Source organism: Centruroides sculpturatus, unplaced genomic scaffold, assembly GCF_000671375.1.
Source record: "Centruroides sculpturatus isolate CEXI.00-Female unplaced genomic scaffold, Cexi_2.0 scaffold290, whole genome shotgun sequence".
Classification (NCBI taxonomy): Eukaryota; Metazoa; Arthropoda; class Arachnida; order Scorpiones; family Buthidae; genus Centruroides; species Centruroides sculpturatus.
Genome location: NW_019384526.1, coordinates 1 through 18,293, shown reverse-complemented (window position 1 = coordinate 18,293; position 18,293 = coordinate 1). Strand labels below are relative to the sequence as shown.

General features: G+C 30.3%; 1 protein-coding gene and 1 long non-coding RNA gene across 2 annotated transcripts; both read right to left on the bottom strand.

The window, feature by feature from the left end:
* Window positions 1–11,384: 11,384 nt before the first annotated feature.
* On the bottom strand, window positions 11,385–11,930 carry LOC111622862. The gene is made up of 3 exons (XR_002756353.1): window positions 11,756–11,930; window positions 11,549–11,688; window positions 11,385–11,481 (listed from the first exon to the last, which is right to left on the bottom strand). It is a non-coding gene; the product is annotated as an uncharacterized LOC111622862 (long non-coding RNA).
* Window positions 11,931–12,321: 391 nt separating this feature from the next.
* On the bottom strand, window positions 12,322–13,222 carry LOC111622881 (protein slit-like). Its single transcript, XM_023365338.1, has 2 exons — window positions 12,634–13,222; window positions 12,322–12,566 (listed from the first exon to the last, which is right to left on the bottom strand). The coding sequence occupies exons 1-2, from the start codon at window positions 13,214–13,216 to the stop codon at window positions 12,322–12,324; spliced, it is 828 nt and encodes a 275-aa protein (XP_023221106.1). The 5' UTR covers window positions 13,217–13,222.
* Window positions 13,223–18,293: the final 5,071 nt, after the last annotated feature.

The following is an 18,293-nucleotide window of genomic DNA, read 5'->3' as shown; positions in this document are numbered from 1 at the left end:
TTGTTTTTACCTAAAACTTACACATAATTCTCCAAAATTTTGCGTTTTCCTTTTCTGTAAATAAAACGAAGATGGATACTTGGAACTTTAGTTCGAAGGATGTCTTATTTATAGCAAGAAACAGCCATTTCCAAAATACTATAAGAACAACAAAAAACGCATAGAATGTCTGTGTAAATGTGACCCAAATGCTTGCACTGCAGCTAATCTCAATGTTTATCGTATTGAACACAACATCTATCCATTTCTACACGCCAGCTCTTATGCTGCTCATAATAGATGCAACATCTTTGTATCCTATTGATATCCACTCTTGTCTTTGAGATGCTTAATAGTAGAATTCGTCACTTCCTCTCCATTTTAAAATTAAATCTAATCATTTGAATCTTTAAATCTAATTAGAAAGAATTTCTTTTTAATGCTTTTGGTATATCAGCATCAACACCAATTCAAACTATAATAAAGCTCGACTAGTCACATGTTATATCTAGAATAATGAAGAAAATATCGCATTATTCAGTATTTGAATAAATTAATTTTAAGTCTAGGATTCTAATATTTAATGCAGTGTGATGACATGCTTAACAGTTCTTTAATACTGTGTTATAAGTGGTCATCATTACAATCAACATGAAGAAATTTTTCCCTAACATTCCCCATCATCGAAATGTCATACATAAATAGAATTCTAGCCAATCTTTTCAAAATTCTTCACTAATTTGTCTTGCGCTTTAACACCTATTCGTGTTCTTTATCAATTGTCTGGTGTTTCTTGAAGCAATCTGCAAATCTGCGATGCAAAGCGATGAACATTTATAATGGGTCATACTGCTTTGTATGATGGATGTTTGCAGCAATCAGCATGAATAGCGGTATGGTTTTTTTAATTATAGGTTAGAAGCAGCCATTTTATTTCGACATTCTCTTTAGACTTTCATCGGTTGAATAACAGTAATGCAAGATGCAAGGTGTCATTAAAATGTATGCTTCAAGTTATTGTGTGGAAAGTCACTCTACCAAAAGATATACTATATACTTTTTTGGAATTAAGAAAAATACAATAGTATAAAGCATGAAGTATGGGAGTGGAATACGAAGAAGAGCAGCCTTATTGACTGGCTCCTTGTATGAATAATCGGTATCAGTCTGTAAATCCTCATATCCCAATGGTAAATGTATATATGCGGCCCTTATATGGGAACAGGAACAAAATTGCTAGGCTGACCCCTCTAAAAACACGAAGATTTTCATTTCTCGTTTGCTATTACATAATAAGTAAATACAGTTAAATCTCTTAACAACGGTCACTGACTTGAACTTAAAAATATAGTTTATGGCCGTTGTTTAGAGGTTGTTTTTTCTACATTTTAAATAGAAACGTTCCTGAAAAAAATTGTCACCGTTTAGTGATAATCGTTATTAGAGGTTCGACAGTATTTTGTATATATTTATAAGTAAATCATAAATATGCCATAATAAATAGTATTTTCATCAATTTACACATAATTTTACGTATTAATTTCATTGAAAGCATTACACAAGAAGAATTTTTTAATGATGTTTTACTTAAATAAAATAAAATCTTTACCTTTATTCTCGGTTATATTCCATTATTGTATTTTAAATGCATTTTTCCCGTTTCAAATTGATCTCATTATATAATAAGAGTGGTTTTCTTACTCATTCTTATTCGTATCTTTACAGGGGGGAGGAAATCATATGTTCTGGAGAACCAATTAGAAAACTTGATGTAGAAGCCATTTTTTAATGTAAAGGTTTACACATGTATAAATAAATAAAATTTTTAAAATATTTAATACACTTTTTAAATAGATTTAATTGAATATTTTAAAAATTCGAGTCTTAAATATTATTCTAAAAGTTGTTTTTAAGCTATTAATGACTTTGTAAGACTTCAATACCTTATTTTTTCCCTCACACTAATTAGAAGCAGGTAATTTCTCAATAGACTTAATAAATAAAAAGTTAGGAAAATTTGTTTTTTTTTTAGATCAAAGTTAATCTAATTTTAAAAGTTAATAAATTATTTTTATTGAAAAGAACTTTACATATTAATTTACATGTAATTATAGAAATATGCCCAGTATCATACTGGGATCCTCTCTCCTCTTCCTTTATCCCCGTACTCTCGTTTCTTCATTTATCATCTTCTCTTCTCTTTATTCTCTCACTTTCTTCCTTTATCATATTTTCTCCACTTCATACTCTCACTCAGCTTCTCACTATCTTTCTTTCCTTTATCATCATCTCACCTCTTCCTTTTTATCTCTCACTCATCTCACTGTCTTCCATTCCTTTATCATCATATCTCCTCTATCATCATCTCTCCTCTTCTTTTTACCTCACACATCTCACTTTCTTTTCTTTATCATCATCTCTTCTCTTCTTTTTATCTCTCACACATCTCACTTTATTTTCTTTATCATCATCTCTCCTCTTCTTTTTATCTCTCACTCATCTCACTTTCTTTTCTTTAACATCATCTCTCCTCTTCTTTTTACCTCTTACTCATCTCACTTTCTTTTCTTTATCATCATCTCACCTCTTCCTTTTTACTCTCACTCATCTCACTGTCTTCCATTCCTTTATCATCATATCTCCTCTTCTTTTTAACTTCTCACTCGTCTCTCCTCTTCTTTTTATCCTCTCACTCATCTCACTGTCTTCCTTTCCTTTATAATCATCTCTCCTCTTCCTTTATTCAGCCTCTCACTCTCCTCCTTTCTTCAACCTAAGCCCTTGATTAGAGTTTTATTCTCTATTTATAATAATATAAAAATATATTTTTATAAAAATACGTATAGATCAACTTACATACCATCGATAATAAACCTAATTAAATATTAAAATAGTAAAACAAGAATAAGATTTATATTTCTGAGTGTAATTTAATTTATATCACTTACGTATTACGCTTTTTACAATAAAAAAAAAAGAAACATTAAATTTGGGGGGACTCGAGCTTTGGCCCTACTGATCATTAATAATAACATTTGTTCGATATTTATTCAATAATTTAAGGCCATAACGTGACAATTTCTAGTTTATGACACGTTCATTTCATTAGAAAGATCTGGCTCACCAATTGCCGAGTGGGCCATAAAAACATTGAAAATCACTAAACCTGGATAACTCCTTCTGGCCAGTTCTTTGGTGTTATTCGAACCCGCGACCAAATACTACTGTTCAGTGGTTTTATCCATTTAGAAACAGTGGGCCTTTTTTTTAATGAAATGAGTTCACGATTCGATCGAAATGAATGCAGAGCTTTTTGGCACCGATTCCTGAACACGGAGGCCCCAAAATTTAGTCTTTCATTCATATACGTTAAGGGTGAGGACTCATAATTGAATAATTGAGTGAACCGAGTAGTAAAACCGTTCGCTATTTGAAAAAAATAGACTGTTTAGGACCGAATACTATAAAGAAAGCTTACATTTTTATGTAGAATTTAATAATTATTACGCAGTTTTACATTTAATTAATTCATGATTATCAGTTGAAAAATGGTTGCTATAAGAGGCTGAGAGAGATGAAATGACGCTCGTGTCAGTTCTAAATCTAAGACCCTCTATAAATGTGAATAATGAAAATAAAGAAAAACGGATATTTTTAACCACTTATTAAGAGAAATTTTCATTCTTTTTACATAAAAAAATTACAATAATAGCCGTCTGTATGCCAGAATCCTGCCAAATCTCCTTGCTCCCTCATCCCTCCTCTATCTAAATCCGGTTTTGTGTACGAATAAGTGAATTTTTCTTCAATTTTTATGTTAATTATCGTGAAAATTCTATTGTAAAGTTACTAAAATTGCTATTTTCTTTTATTTTTTTATGTATCATGAGAAAAACTCCATACATAAATATTCTTCATTATCTACTTGATGTAACTAAGATTTACTCAATTTATCGTTTTGCCTTCAAAATTTATCTTAAATATCACTTAAAATTAAATTTAAAACGAAAAATATTTATTAAATTAAGATTTAGATAATTTAAAAATATATTAAAAAAATTAAATTTTCAAAGTGACATTACATCTTTATCAATCCACACTTTGCCAACGATAAATTAATTTGTAAGAGTGCGGATCAAGTCCGATATTTTTATGATTTAATTCGGATTTTAAATTAAAAATTATCAAATTTAATAAACAAATCACTTTTATTCATTATATTTGAGCGATTTTTAATCATTTTTTATATAAAATTACTATATTTTCCTTATAAAAATGGTTTGAAACTATGGCTCGATGCCAATGTCAATTTTCGTATTGCCTCTTTGTTTGCGTGAAAATTAATAAATAATAACCTTTAATATAGAATTTTATAGATATTTTCTAATTCTTTATCCACGTATTTATAAGTATTGCCTCATATTTTTAGTTGAAGATATAAAAAGTAATATATTCTGCTCGTTCCAAGTTCAAGAGTTTGATATTGCAAATATCATGGTTTTACTTTATCTAGTTTCTATCTAGGTCATTCTATATTTAGTAATACTCGATGAAATTAGATTATTTGCAAAAAAAATATACCTTTTCTGCACAATTTATTTACAAATATACATAGATTTCTAGGTCTAGAAGGCTTAAATTTACCATCAAGTTGAGTAGGAAGCTTAAGGATTTCCATCATCTTCAACATCAATAGAGTCAAATTTATTGCATAATTTTCATAAAATATGATTAAATTTATTGTTTATACAAATTAAAAGAGTTTTTTTTATAAAAGAATTTAATATAGAATTAATTTAAATAGCGAAGAAACATCGAAGAAGTGAAAGAGACTCGAGTACAAAGTCGAGAAAGTCCAAAATGCTTTAACCTATTTTATCAGAAATGTTAACAAACACTTCAATCACAGACAAGCAATTTTATATTTTTCTAGTTTATATAATATAAATTATTAATTTTTATATAAGTTTTATAATCAAATAATTTAAAGCTATACAATATTGAAGCTACATCTCATTGATGTAATCCTATTGACAAACTTTTGTATGATTATAAATGAGACATAATGTTCTCTCTATTTTTATGGAAATGTAGAATAATTCGTGTTTCTGTGAACGTGAAGATCTATCTATGTTATTGGAGGTGAACTCAATGCTGAATATGGAAACAATCTCCTATGTTTATAGTAATATGGAATATTTCATGTTTATTGAATAAACATAGAATATTCCATAAAACTTATGTTTTATAGTTCCGAAAATGTTAAGTAGAATTCGTGCTCCATAGTTCCGCAGATATTCCATAGAATTCGTGCTCCAGTGTTCCATAGTTCCGTAGATGTTCGGTAGAATTCGTGGTTCAGAGTTCCATAGTTCCGTAGATGTTCCGTAGAATTCGTGGTTCAGAGTTCCATAGTTCCGCAGATGTTCCTTAAAATTCGTGGTCCAGAGTTCCGCAGATATTCCGTAGAATTCGTGGTCCAGAGTTCCATAGTTCCGCAGATAGTCCGTAGAATTCGTGGTCCGGAGTTCCATAGTTCCGCAGATATTCTGTAGAATTCGTGCTCCAGAGTTTCAAAGTTCTGCAGATGTTCCATACAATTCATGTTTCCTAATTCCACAGATTTTTCATAGAATTCATCTCCAAGTTCACCATAGATTCAAGGAATACGTGATACACAATTCTACAATTCTATGAATCCGTGGTGAACAGGAAAATGAATCCATGATAAACAAGGACACGAATCCTACGCTTAATGTAGAATCTCCTACAACTGTAGTAATATGGAATATTCTATGTTAAAAAATTCTATCTTAAATATTCCTCTAAAGTTTAGTTAATAATATTTAAAATAAAAACATATAAAAATTAATCATAACTTTTATTTTTAAAGTTTTTAGTGTCTTTTTTTAAGCAAATGTTGAAAGTGTTAAAAATTTTTCCGCTTACGAAATTACAATCTTTGATCATTAATACGAAATTTTCTGTTTGATAAAAATTGTTTCTATGCAAAAATTCTTAATCTAAATATCGAAATTAGTAGGGTCGATATTGTTTTTACGCCTATTTTAAGTAAATAAATGAAGTAGATTTGATTAAAGTAGATATCAACCAGACAGAAAATCGCTTCCAGGAGCAGTTTTAAAGGAGAATGTGTTTACTAAACTAAACATTTTGAACACGTGATTAGGTAAACATGGTCCTGCCAGAAATTTCATTTTAATCAGGGGCTCAAAGGCCCCAAAATTTACACTTTTATATTGTTTTTGTTCGTATATTTTTATGGCATTTTTGGGAAATGGTGAGGCCACAAGTTTATAATTGTTTTGGGGCCCTATTGGAGCATTACTGATCAATTAGCGAAATGATAAAGATACGTTTTAACGTTGTTTTATTGATAGTAATAAAGTAAATGGCTCGGGCCCCATATTACAGATGAAATGAAGCCTTACTCCTCTCCGGAATGTCATGAAAATCTATCACCAAAACAATTGTTTGCAGCTTATCAAAAACACAATTTTATGTCATTCCCATTATATTTTTTTTATTTTTGCATAAAAGATTAAATTTTTGGGGCACCTCCTGTCTTCATTGCATGAGCCAAATTGCATGGAATGAGATTTTTTCACGTGTTTAATTAATAATATATATTAATCTCCGTATAATATCATACAAATATTTTTAATATATTAATTTTCTTTATCTAATTATATACAATTTATTAATGTCATGTATTAATTTCATGATTTCTTTTATATAAAACATTGACTTGTTTAGTTACTCACCACTTATCCTACAGACGGTGCTGCTATCTTGTAACATATAAACGAACCATTGTAGAGACGTATTTTGCGACTGGCTTTATATAATACAAGCACGTGTAGAGCCAGTCGAAAGGGAATTAAAAAGAGAACACAACACAACGTACATCGAAAATTGGAAACTTTATCAAGACTTGTTTTTATAATTACAATAGTCATTTTTATTAAATATTAAGAAAAAACACATAAATTCCAAAAAGGGGGGAAATAATGATACATTTATTTTATTTTTGTTTTTTTTTCTTTCTTTTTGTTCTTAATATCACCAGCATCTTGCACGTAAATACGTACAACACAGGTAAAAAGCCTCCTTCACATGCTTTATACATAGGAGACTGTAATCTTAGGCTATATATAAGATGTACAAACACTGGTCAATTTAGGCGTAGGACAGGTATCAGAAAGGGGGTAAAAATGGGGGTGCTTTTGGGGCGTTTTTTTAGACAGACAATGACCACTGTTACGTCGCAACTGTTTCGGGCAAACGAATCAGTGGTAAGCACCAAGCTCAGTTCAACTGCTACAAAAATTCAACGAAATAACATGATTATAATCTATACTACAAGGTTTTTTTTTGTATTATTATTATTATTAATTTTTTTTTCTCAAAGCTTTACAAACACAAATATATTTAAATACATTAGACATATTATTTTCAAATATAGACCCTTTTACACTACTCTTCTGTACACGTAGAAGAATAGCACGAGCTTTTCTTGTGTTTGTGTACAGTACGTCGCAACCAGAAACAACAGCAAGACTGTACACTTGTTTATTTCGTTCTCATATTAAACAATCTCCATTATTATTTTGCTCATATACAAGAAAAGATCAAAAACTTTTTTGGACTTTGGATCATTACCTTACTTCAATGTGAAGATGTCGATAGAGAGCAATTAATTGTTTAATTTTAGCTGTTTATTATTTTGTTAATTGTTTGTTTTTTCTTTATATAACAATAGTACACGGTTACAAGCGACGAGACTCTTAAAGACAAACACGTTTAGGCAATTTAAAGTTCAATAGTTTGAGCACATAGTACGGTGTGTTTTTATAGTATGGGCAATAGTATCACATGTGTTACAAGCACTTTTAAGTGGCAGTGTAACAATCGTTAAAAAAAAACTCCCCTCTCACTCATTAAAGGAGGGGGGGAGAGAAAATATATATATATAAAAGCTCCGGCCTGTCAATCGCCTACAAGGAATTTTAAAAATACAGTAGATTTTAACATTTTTTTATAAAAAAAACATATGACGTTCCAATTTGTGTTTTACTGATGATCGAGTTAGAATTTGCAGATATAACGGACAAACTAAAAGACTAGTTAGAAAATTTATTAAAATTATTTTAAATACATTAAAAATGCTTTTACATTTTGTTCTTCCTATACACCTCGGAATTTCAAGGCGGAGCAGACCTTTCTTTAGAGACTTCTCATCCGCCACGATATGTAAAACGTTATAAATTTCCTCTGGTGACGACATAATTTTTTTAAAAATATATACATTTGAGACTGTAGATTGAGATGGTTCTGAATGTTTGAAGACAAATGTGTAGATAAGCTTAATAAATTAAATTTTGATTTTTAGAGAGGCAAACCAAGGATGTTAAAATTAACGATTAGAAAATAGTAGTGGAAATTAGCACATGACAGATTAGTGAGGAAGAGCAGAACTACAAAGTAGGAAAAACTAAAGAAAGTGATGGAGTTAATTAATTTGCTATTAATTGCCTAATATCAATTATTGAAAATATTTAATTGGAATAATAATCAATTGTAAATAATATATATTTCCAATTACCGAATTAGATACTACTGTATTGTAGGTCAACGTGATACTAACGATAATTCTAAATGCATATATTCTTTCTTGAAATTAATAAGTTAGAACCCATTTTAAATGATATTCAGTAGGCACCCGCTTTAAATTAAAAAAAACTATTAATTCTGTAGAGAGAAATTCATAATTTCAATTACACACAACACAAAACAGATAGAAAATTTGATATTTTTCTATATTAAATTATGATAAACAATTCATGTTACTAAAATAAAAGCCAAAAATATAATATCCAGATTTTTTCATATAGAAATATGAGCAGATGAATGAGATTTATACTCATATAGAAATATTTCATTAATAGGCCTATATCCATTTCTCATAGAGAAACACACACGAAAAAATTTTATCATTTACAAGTAGGCCTAATCTCTTCTTTTTTCCAATATCATAGCTAATGGTATTATACAGTAACATTCTTACATTCATTTCACGTTATTGTATCTAGAATAATGGGTTAATTTGTTAATATCTTACATTCTGTTTATAATCTTATCATTATATTTGGATCGGAAACGTTCCCGAAACCACTTTAAACTCTTAAACGAGCACTATCGAATGTTTTGCCCCATTTCTTTTAAGTGTATCAATCATTTAAATGTTCTATACGCTTTTTTAAAAGGTCGCCCATATTCACGTAATGTAAAAAAAATAAAAGGGAAAGTATGGAATGGATTTATGTTTCTTCATTTCTTGCATTAACGATAGCGCTTTGGAAATCTTTCCATTTTGAAATGAATGCTTTATATTTGAGACTAAATTATTCGATTCTATGATGATTTCGAATGAAATATACCGAATAATGAAATACTGGTTACAACAAAAGTTGATCGAATTTATCTTGAAATTGCTTTTGCTTAAATTAGGCACGAAGTGATTACGACCTTAGACTGCGCGCGGTATTCTAGTTAGCATATTCAAATTATTTTAAATAAATATTAAAAGGATGTAACACAGAAATTGCAATATACTGTATTTCCTCGAATCTAACTTGTAAGACGAGGTTTTTTCTCCCATTTCTACTTATCCGGAGTTGAGGTGCAATGTAGAATCGATGGTTCTTACACTTGCAGTCCAAAAAAATAATCACCGGCCGACCACGTGATGCGCTATTCACAATAGACGTTCTCGCCTGTACTGCTCAAAGGTCACACTTCAAATGAGTTTTACCGGTTAGAAGCGTTGAATTTGAACTTATTGTTAATTGTTGTACGAGTATATGCAAACACGTAGAGTTGCCAAACATTACTTGTTTTACGATATTAGTATTGTTTTTCTAACTTTATGTTACTTTAAAAAATTTTCCTCCACAAAAAGTCATAAAATTTGACTTAAACTTATAATCTAGGAAATNATTAAATAAAATCAATTAAAAATTAAAGTATAAGATACATCGAAAATTTGACAAATAATTCCATACATGTGCGTTATGGCAACTAAGTCCTGAAATGCCGTATCTGGTATGAAAGAGATATCGTTTCCATGAAGAGATCTATAAGAAAAATAAATGAAATAATAATGTTTAAAGTTATATATTGCATTTTATTATAAAATATAATTAAATACATACAGAATCCTTAAAGATTTTAAACCTCTGAAACTGTCTTCTTGAATGCACTGTAGCTTGTTGTAACTTAAAATTCTGCCAGATAAAGTAATGTATTAAAAGTGAATAATTATTAAGATAAAAGTGTAGAAATTTAAGCGTTTTATCGTATAAATTATAAGATCCATTCCTATTTTAACACTAAATATTTATGGGAAAAAAACTACTTAACAGAGGAGCAAATAAAACAGTGTAAGAACCATTTAACATTATCTAAATTAAATTAATTGCATAAAAAAGAGATGATGAGGTTCTTATTATAGCTTACTTGGTTCCTAATATACCATAGTTATAAACTACAACATTAACTAAGCTTGACTCCAGGAAACTAAGATGTAACCATGGGCTTTCACATAAAAGTTCTGATGGAAGCTCATGGTTTCATTGAAGCCTTATAAAATAGGCGAAAAGAAATGTAAGAAACAACTTATAAACATAGAAAATAGAAAAAAATAATACATTTAACTATCCTGAATCTTATAATATTATAGAAATAAAGCTATTCCAGATTTATCTCAGATTTTATCTCCGTTTACTTGCCTAAAAATTACGATTTCACACTAATTTCAGTCAGAAAATTACATCTAATATTATTTTAACTTAATAAAATTATGATTTTAAAGTGAATTTTAGCCTTAAAACTAGATTTTCCTCATCAGAATTGCAGATTTAACGGCATTTTTACACACGAAATTATAGTTTTAAATGAAAATTTTATTTTCAAAATGATTAACTTATACAAAAGTAGGCATAAAGCAAAGGTGTGCCTATTCTATGTATAGGTATATCTACTTTTGCTATCAATCATCAACCATCTTGACCACTTAGGCTCTGAGAAGACCTGAGCACACGGACTTTGCAAGATCATTTAAAACATATCTAAAGCTCGTATCATACAATACTTAATGCTATACAGGGTCTGAATCTAGTACTAATTTGTATTCTAGTGTAAAACGAAAACAATAGCCATGAATACTGTATCTGAGGCTTCTAAAGTGAGTACCCTAGCAGAAGCTTGGTGTTCCTGTCAATCATTTCCAATGAATATTAGTAAGCTTAGAAGAACCATCTACATTTATAGAAGAGTTTTATCTCCAGTCTATCTTTATATTAATTGTAAATAAACAAAATACTCACGTGTAATGAGTAAAATGGTCTACGCACGATGCGCCATTCTTGCAAGGATTAAATTCTTTAGAGCAAAAGTTGATTTTCTTTTCACAATAATTCCCTAAACGGATGATAAATTATTTCAGAATAAATTTACTTTATTCTTCATTAATCAAAATAGAAATTACCTATGTATCCGGACGAGCATTTGCATTCGTATCGATCGATGTAGTCGATGCAAGTGGCATTATTTTCACACTTGTTAGCGATGCAATCGTCGATGTTAGTTTCGCATCGATCACCCTCGAAACCGGAAGGGCAATGGCAACTAAAATAATACATAATTATCTATAATTTTGTAATGGAAAACCTTCCGAAAAATGCCATTCATTTACCTAAATCTTCCAGTTTCTAAGACTTTACAAGTTCCTCCGTTCTCGCATGGATTACCATAGCAAGCATCGATGACGTATTCACAGTTTCTTCCGTGATATCCCGGTTCGCATTTGCACGTATAATCGCGTAAAGGTTTCGATATACAAGTAGCGCCATTTTGACACGGAAAAGTATAACAGGTGGAACCATAGTTACGTTGATCTTGTTTATTGTATTACAAGTAAAACGTAGTGCTGAATAATGACAAACAAATTTAAGTTATTTTTAATAGTGGCACCAACAAAGATCGAAGGGTTTAACAGGCTGCATCTAGATTCCCCACCAATCACATACAGCGATCTAGATGCATCATGTTAAACTTTATAGCGACTTTTCGCTGCTTGTTGGTCTCTCCATCAAAATAATTCGTTCCTCCGTACTCAACGTCATGTTTCACCTGTAAAAGAATACTGTAAACAATGATTAACGTAGCTATGGTTTCAGACTTATAACGCACTCTGTTTATTCAAAAATGAGAAAATTACGGGTAGAATTTATCGTTATTATGTATCGATAATTGTTTTAATTAATAACTAACTATTATATTAATATTTTGATCACCTTGATCGCAGAAAGGACCACTCCAACCTTTATGGCAACGGCATTCGTAACTATGTTTATTTGTTTGTACACAATTTCCCTTTTGGCACATGTGATTCTTGCAAGGTTTTGGATCATCGTATTCGGAACATCCTGGTGAAACTCTTTGTTGCCTTCTTGCCACCATAATATCTAAATGCTTACCATTTAAATACATTTCCTTCATGCAACCTACATAAAAATTAACAAATTTAATTTAAAATATCGCATAAAATTCGAAAGTATAAATTATAGAAACCTTTAAAGCTTGAAATATTTCGAAGATGCCACTGTTTCAGAGCCTTTTTACCAATGTCTTCGTCGACTCCACCGATATAAAATGGACTTCTCACTTCTAGATACTCATTAGGGCCTTCGTTAATGATACTTCTTGAAATGCCTCCGTCTACTCTCATTGTAAAATTCTTTTTAATTAAAATTAATTCCACCGTGTGATATTTACCATCCGTAACTGTTGCGTAACTAAACATGGTAGAAACTGGATAGTTTCCAACATAGTAGCTCACTCGAATCCTACCAAGGAAGAGTTCTACTGCTAAATGTTGCAATTCACCATTGTAGACCATAACACCATAATCTTGCTGCGTTGCAAACGTTATTGTGATATTGCACTTTGGTTTAGTATGAAGAGGATCAAACTCTAGAAAGGATCCTTCACGAAAACTCACACTAGATAGAGATTCGCACCTTTTTCCCGTAAATCCAGGCGAGCATTTGCAGATATAATCAGAAGCACCACTCGGTTGAAAGCAAACTCCGTGTTTACAGTCATGTTGTTGGCAGGGACTAGTTTGAGGATACAACATGGCAACCATGGGCATAATTTCACAGAATGTNGCCTATAAGTATGACAATGGTGTTTGGATAGTCAGTGGAATCATGCTCGATATTCCAAACATCATTGTCAAACTTCCAGGCTTACAGGAAAGCGGCATTAAATGTCCGACGTCCGCGTTTTCGCATTTAAAACTTTGGCTTCAACCTCGCTATTAGCATTTACAATCTTTCATAAAATCCATCTCTACTCTCAAAGGTTTTGCCATTTTATAATAGTTAAAAATATAACAAAATATAACTCAAGTAGCTTGTGTATCTAAATTTTATTTCCTCCGATGTATTTTTTTGTTTCTATAGCATTATATAACTTTTTCAAAGAGGAGGATCTTGAAATTTCTATCTGGTTTTTTCGAAATGGGACTAAGACCACATCTTACCACTAAGGGGAGGAGTTTAAACTTTAAATAGCCTACATAGAACATATGATTTATGGGCGAACTGATTAATAAAACTTAATGTTGTTATAATTAACTTGAAGCATGTTAATTCCGATAAGAGTAAATGACTGATAGTAATATCTGTGATTATATTAAGCAAATTATATTATATTTTGCCAAACTGAGTACTTAGAAGCCGAAAAATTCACATTTAGTAGCGAACGATATAACACAAATATACAATACTATCTATACAATGACATCGAATATATTCTTAAAACGTGAATCTTCACTTTAAATTAATGTTACTATATCAAGATTTACAAAAATAAAAAAAAAAAATTCTCAATTCGATACAAAACACTCTTTCGGTTTCTGTTTCTTTCATCTATCTCGTGACCTCATTCTTACTCTATGACATCACAATCAGCTGATAACTCTCCAACGATTGGTTCTTTTACAAATCGAAAGATAAAAATAACAATAAACCTCGTGAGATAGCTAACAGCTGATTGGTCCGAACTAGTCAGACCATTTCAAGATGGCGTCATGTCCACCCGGCGTATGTCAAACATTCAACTTCCAACTTTATGACAACAATCGAGTTTTCTAAACTTACATATATACACTTTTAACGATTTTAGCATTTGTTTTTTGTAGTTTTTTTACTGTAATTATTGCTGTGAATTGTAAGTATAGATTGTAATGTGATATATATATATATATATATTAGAGCTTAAAGCTATGTCCTAGATCATGTTTTTTTAGTTTGTTAGTCATTTTAACATTAAAAAAGGTTATTCCTATTCTATATAATATGTAAACTATGTGTGTTTTAATATATTACTTTATTAATATTATATGGTCTTATATTAAATGAATGTATTTTGTTTTACCTTCAATTATTTTACCTTGTAATAGAAAAATTATCCAATATAATTATAGATTTTCAATCTGTTTATATTCAGTCAATGCAAACAATAAAATTATTGCATTATTCTCTTTGTTTTTATAGTTTTATAAATATTATATGTTGTAAATAGTTCTGGCTTATATAATTTTTAATAAATTATTATATAAAAATGTTATAGCAATTTATATTAATATGAAATATATGCCAATAATAATTATTGAAATTTCTGAATTTAAACAACTTAATGAAACCCTATAATTATGTTGTTGATTTATATACTTTATTTTTAATTTTATGCCACTAGCTTATATAAATGTCTCAAAATTTTAATTGTTTATTAAAAATTTATCATAATTTATTTTTGGAAAGGATTTTAAAGTATTAGAATTTATAGATTTTTTTTTTTTTTTTTTTTTTAGTGAACTAGAGTAGTCTTTTTCACTGCTATTTTATGATTTACACGTAAAATATTTAAAATGTATAGAGATTTTTATATATAGAGAGAGTGGCCCAAAAGTCGAATAACTGTTTTTAGTAGTTTTCCATTCAAAATCCTTCTAAGTGGTACCCCTTTATTGCCGTAACCATTTTGTACCATCAAATCTACGTGATGATTTAGTCTTTGCAATGATTAACTGACTTTTGGTTTGGTTTGCTTGTTACGGCAAGGAGGAACGTGGGCGATCTGTCGAAGGGTGGTGCCTCTCTGGAGAGGTCTTTATAAGAGAAAATAGTTCCTATTTACGTGAAGAAAATCAGGAAAACTCATGTGGGTAGCCTGTTGTCAAGGCTCGAACCCACGACGAGTGTTCAGTGGTTTTATCTACTTGGCCACTGGAGATGAACTGAATTTTGGATCACCCAGTATTTATAAATTAAATACTGCTGTAAAATTCTTTAGAAATATAACAATATAAAGATAAATTTGGCTACGAGAAGCAGACCAAAGTGAACTAACCAAATTTTCTAATCGGTTATTGTAATCTACCTAATGGAAATGAGCGTGGTCTTCTAGATGCTTCAAATTTCTTATATGAAAACGTTTAAAATAATTAAAATTAAATTTAAATATTTACACTTCTGTTGCCGTAACGGGGATGGTTTTCGGTACAGATCTTAATTTCTGCCTGCTGCACTGAATAACATTTCCGGTACATACGCACTTATCCCAACCTTTTTCTTGCATTGACTCCCATATAGAAAATATTCTTTTCAATCGAATCCTTAAAATTTTTGTTATTTTCCAAGATTTTGCTTAATATATCGAGTAAATTATTAAATCAGTCAATAATGATTGTTGTTATTCTTCTTTGAAAATTCTCTGATTTTTTCACCGATCTCATACAAAATTCCATTGAACCTCTCGGTGTATATTGACCCAGTTGAGAATCTCTACTCTAGAATATATATGAAAAGTATACTAGTAATCTTCTGTAAGAATCCTCATAAGCTTGTATGGTAACTCTAGTATGAAGTTCCCATTACAAGCTTCAACTATGAGATCCTCATGAAGATCTCATAGATAATGTCCAGCTAATAATGTCTTCTCCCAAAACACCATTAACTAATGAAATAAACTACTTCACGTGTCCATGAAGCAAATAATTTACTTGACTCAACGACTTAATTCTGGAAGAATACTGCTCATAGAAACTCTAAAAGAACTTGCAAAGAACACATTCAACAAAGATTCTAACTTGCATGTTATATAAATTACAAGAAAAATGGTTTCTTCAAAACAAACCTGCACAGACAAAGTGATTAGAAGGAGCCGTTAGTATCAATTTATCCTTCATTAAATGAGGTTCTGCACATCTGGCAATACCCGGTTCAATGTAATCCTTTTTAATCCAGTCGGATAACCATCTCATACTGCAATCGCAATAAAGTGGATTGGCACCTAATGNCTGAATCTAAATCGGCAAATGTATCGTTGGTAATGCATGTTATCTGGTTGGTTCTGAGCATTCTAGATGGTGTTTAGAACGATTTTTTAAAGTTAATTTCATTATTTAAAGATAAATAAATACATAATAATCTACTAAATATATAAAATTATATTAAAAAACTAATGGAAAACTTAATGTAATTAAAGACAAAGGGTTTAAAATGTTGGTTTGTGGCTAACATTGAATCCACGTCACTTCTCTCCAGCCTTTGTCTTATTTACTCGTTTCTACAGATGCCAAAATGTAGACGGCGAAAATTAATATGTGTAACTAATTAAAATTACATTTAATAAAGTTCTCTCGTGTAAACTTATAAATCAATCTGTAAAGCAATCTCCCGCATTCAAAAATTCATAGGGGAGAGAGAATTTTGTAACGAAAGAAAGCAACAATAAATCAAATTATGCAAGCCAAGGTGGTAGATTTTAAAAAAATACACTTCACAGAGGAGACATGGAAAGCTTAGGGACAGGAAGTCTCGATTAAATTGCTCGTTCGAGAGAGAAAGACCAAGAATTAAATGGGAGGTCAACATTAGAGATTCGATTGTTTTGTCTGTATACGACAATGCAACACGTGGGCGATCTATCAATGAAGGATGCCACCTGAGAGGATTTTCTTTGGTAAACTGGTCCGTGTTTTGGTGTTCGGGCTCAGAGACTAGAGATAGAAAAGACAAGAAAAAATTCTCAATCGTCTGCAACCTGTGCCGTGTGAAACGACATTTATGAATATTCGTGAGTGTTTCTGACATGTTACACGTATATGTATTCGTCCATATTCCTAATATTCACTCTTTTAAGAAAAAAATTGCCCAGAAAAATGTTAGAAAATATTTAAATTTTTAATAATTTTCCATTAAATGTATTATTTCTCTTATATTTTTATAACAGTTACAGAATAGATACAAATTAAATTAAAATGTAAATATCTTCAGACACTCATTCGCATTTTTAAACCAAAGAAAAAAAAAAGGGAGAAAACAGGTCATAAATCTGTGCAGAAATCGACAAAAACTCCATAATGAATTTACTTATGTTACCATCTCTCCATATGTTAATGCTTTTCCTTAACAATTAATTAACGTAAAACAAATACACGCACCGACTTACAGCATCCCCTTTTTTAAAACATAAAAAAAAAGTATATTTGTGCCGTGTTATATTACAGTTGAAGCGTGGGGGTACCATTGAAGTTATATATATATATATAAGGTCCATACACACAGGCACTAGAAGAATTATTTTCAAGAAAGAATCTTCTTAATTTAAGAAGAAAAAAAGAAGAAGAAAAGAGCCATAAAACTACAAAAGTATACCATTCTGTTATTGCAGGTAACACGATCCTGTTGTGGTCCAGTGATAAATGGATTGTCACCAAAGATTAGAATAAATTAGAGTACATTTCGGTTCCACTTCATGAATTTTTCAGTAAAGTAAGTAAAGAAGAAGAAGAAGAAGAAGAAAAAAAAATCAGATAAAAAAAGGGGGGTTGAAATTTATAGATTCCTGTCACTCGATCCCCACATTTGTGTTAAAAACTCATTAAATTGCGTCATTGTAATTCAATACAAAATATGGAGATGGGTTTATAAGTCAAAATGTATGATTCACTTTACAAATATTTTTGAAAAAAAAAACAAAAAAAAACGAAAAAATACTTGAAAAAAACGTTCAAAAAACGGGCAGAAATTAATTACTTACAACGTTTTCACGTTTTTTAAACCAGCGAACATCTTCGGCCTTATCTCTTTAAGCTTGTTTTCAGTCAGCAAACTAAATTTAAACAGGAAAAAATTTAATTTTTATGTATTAAATAAACT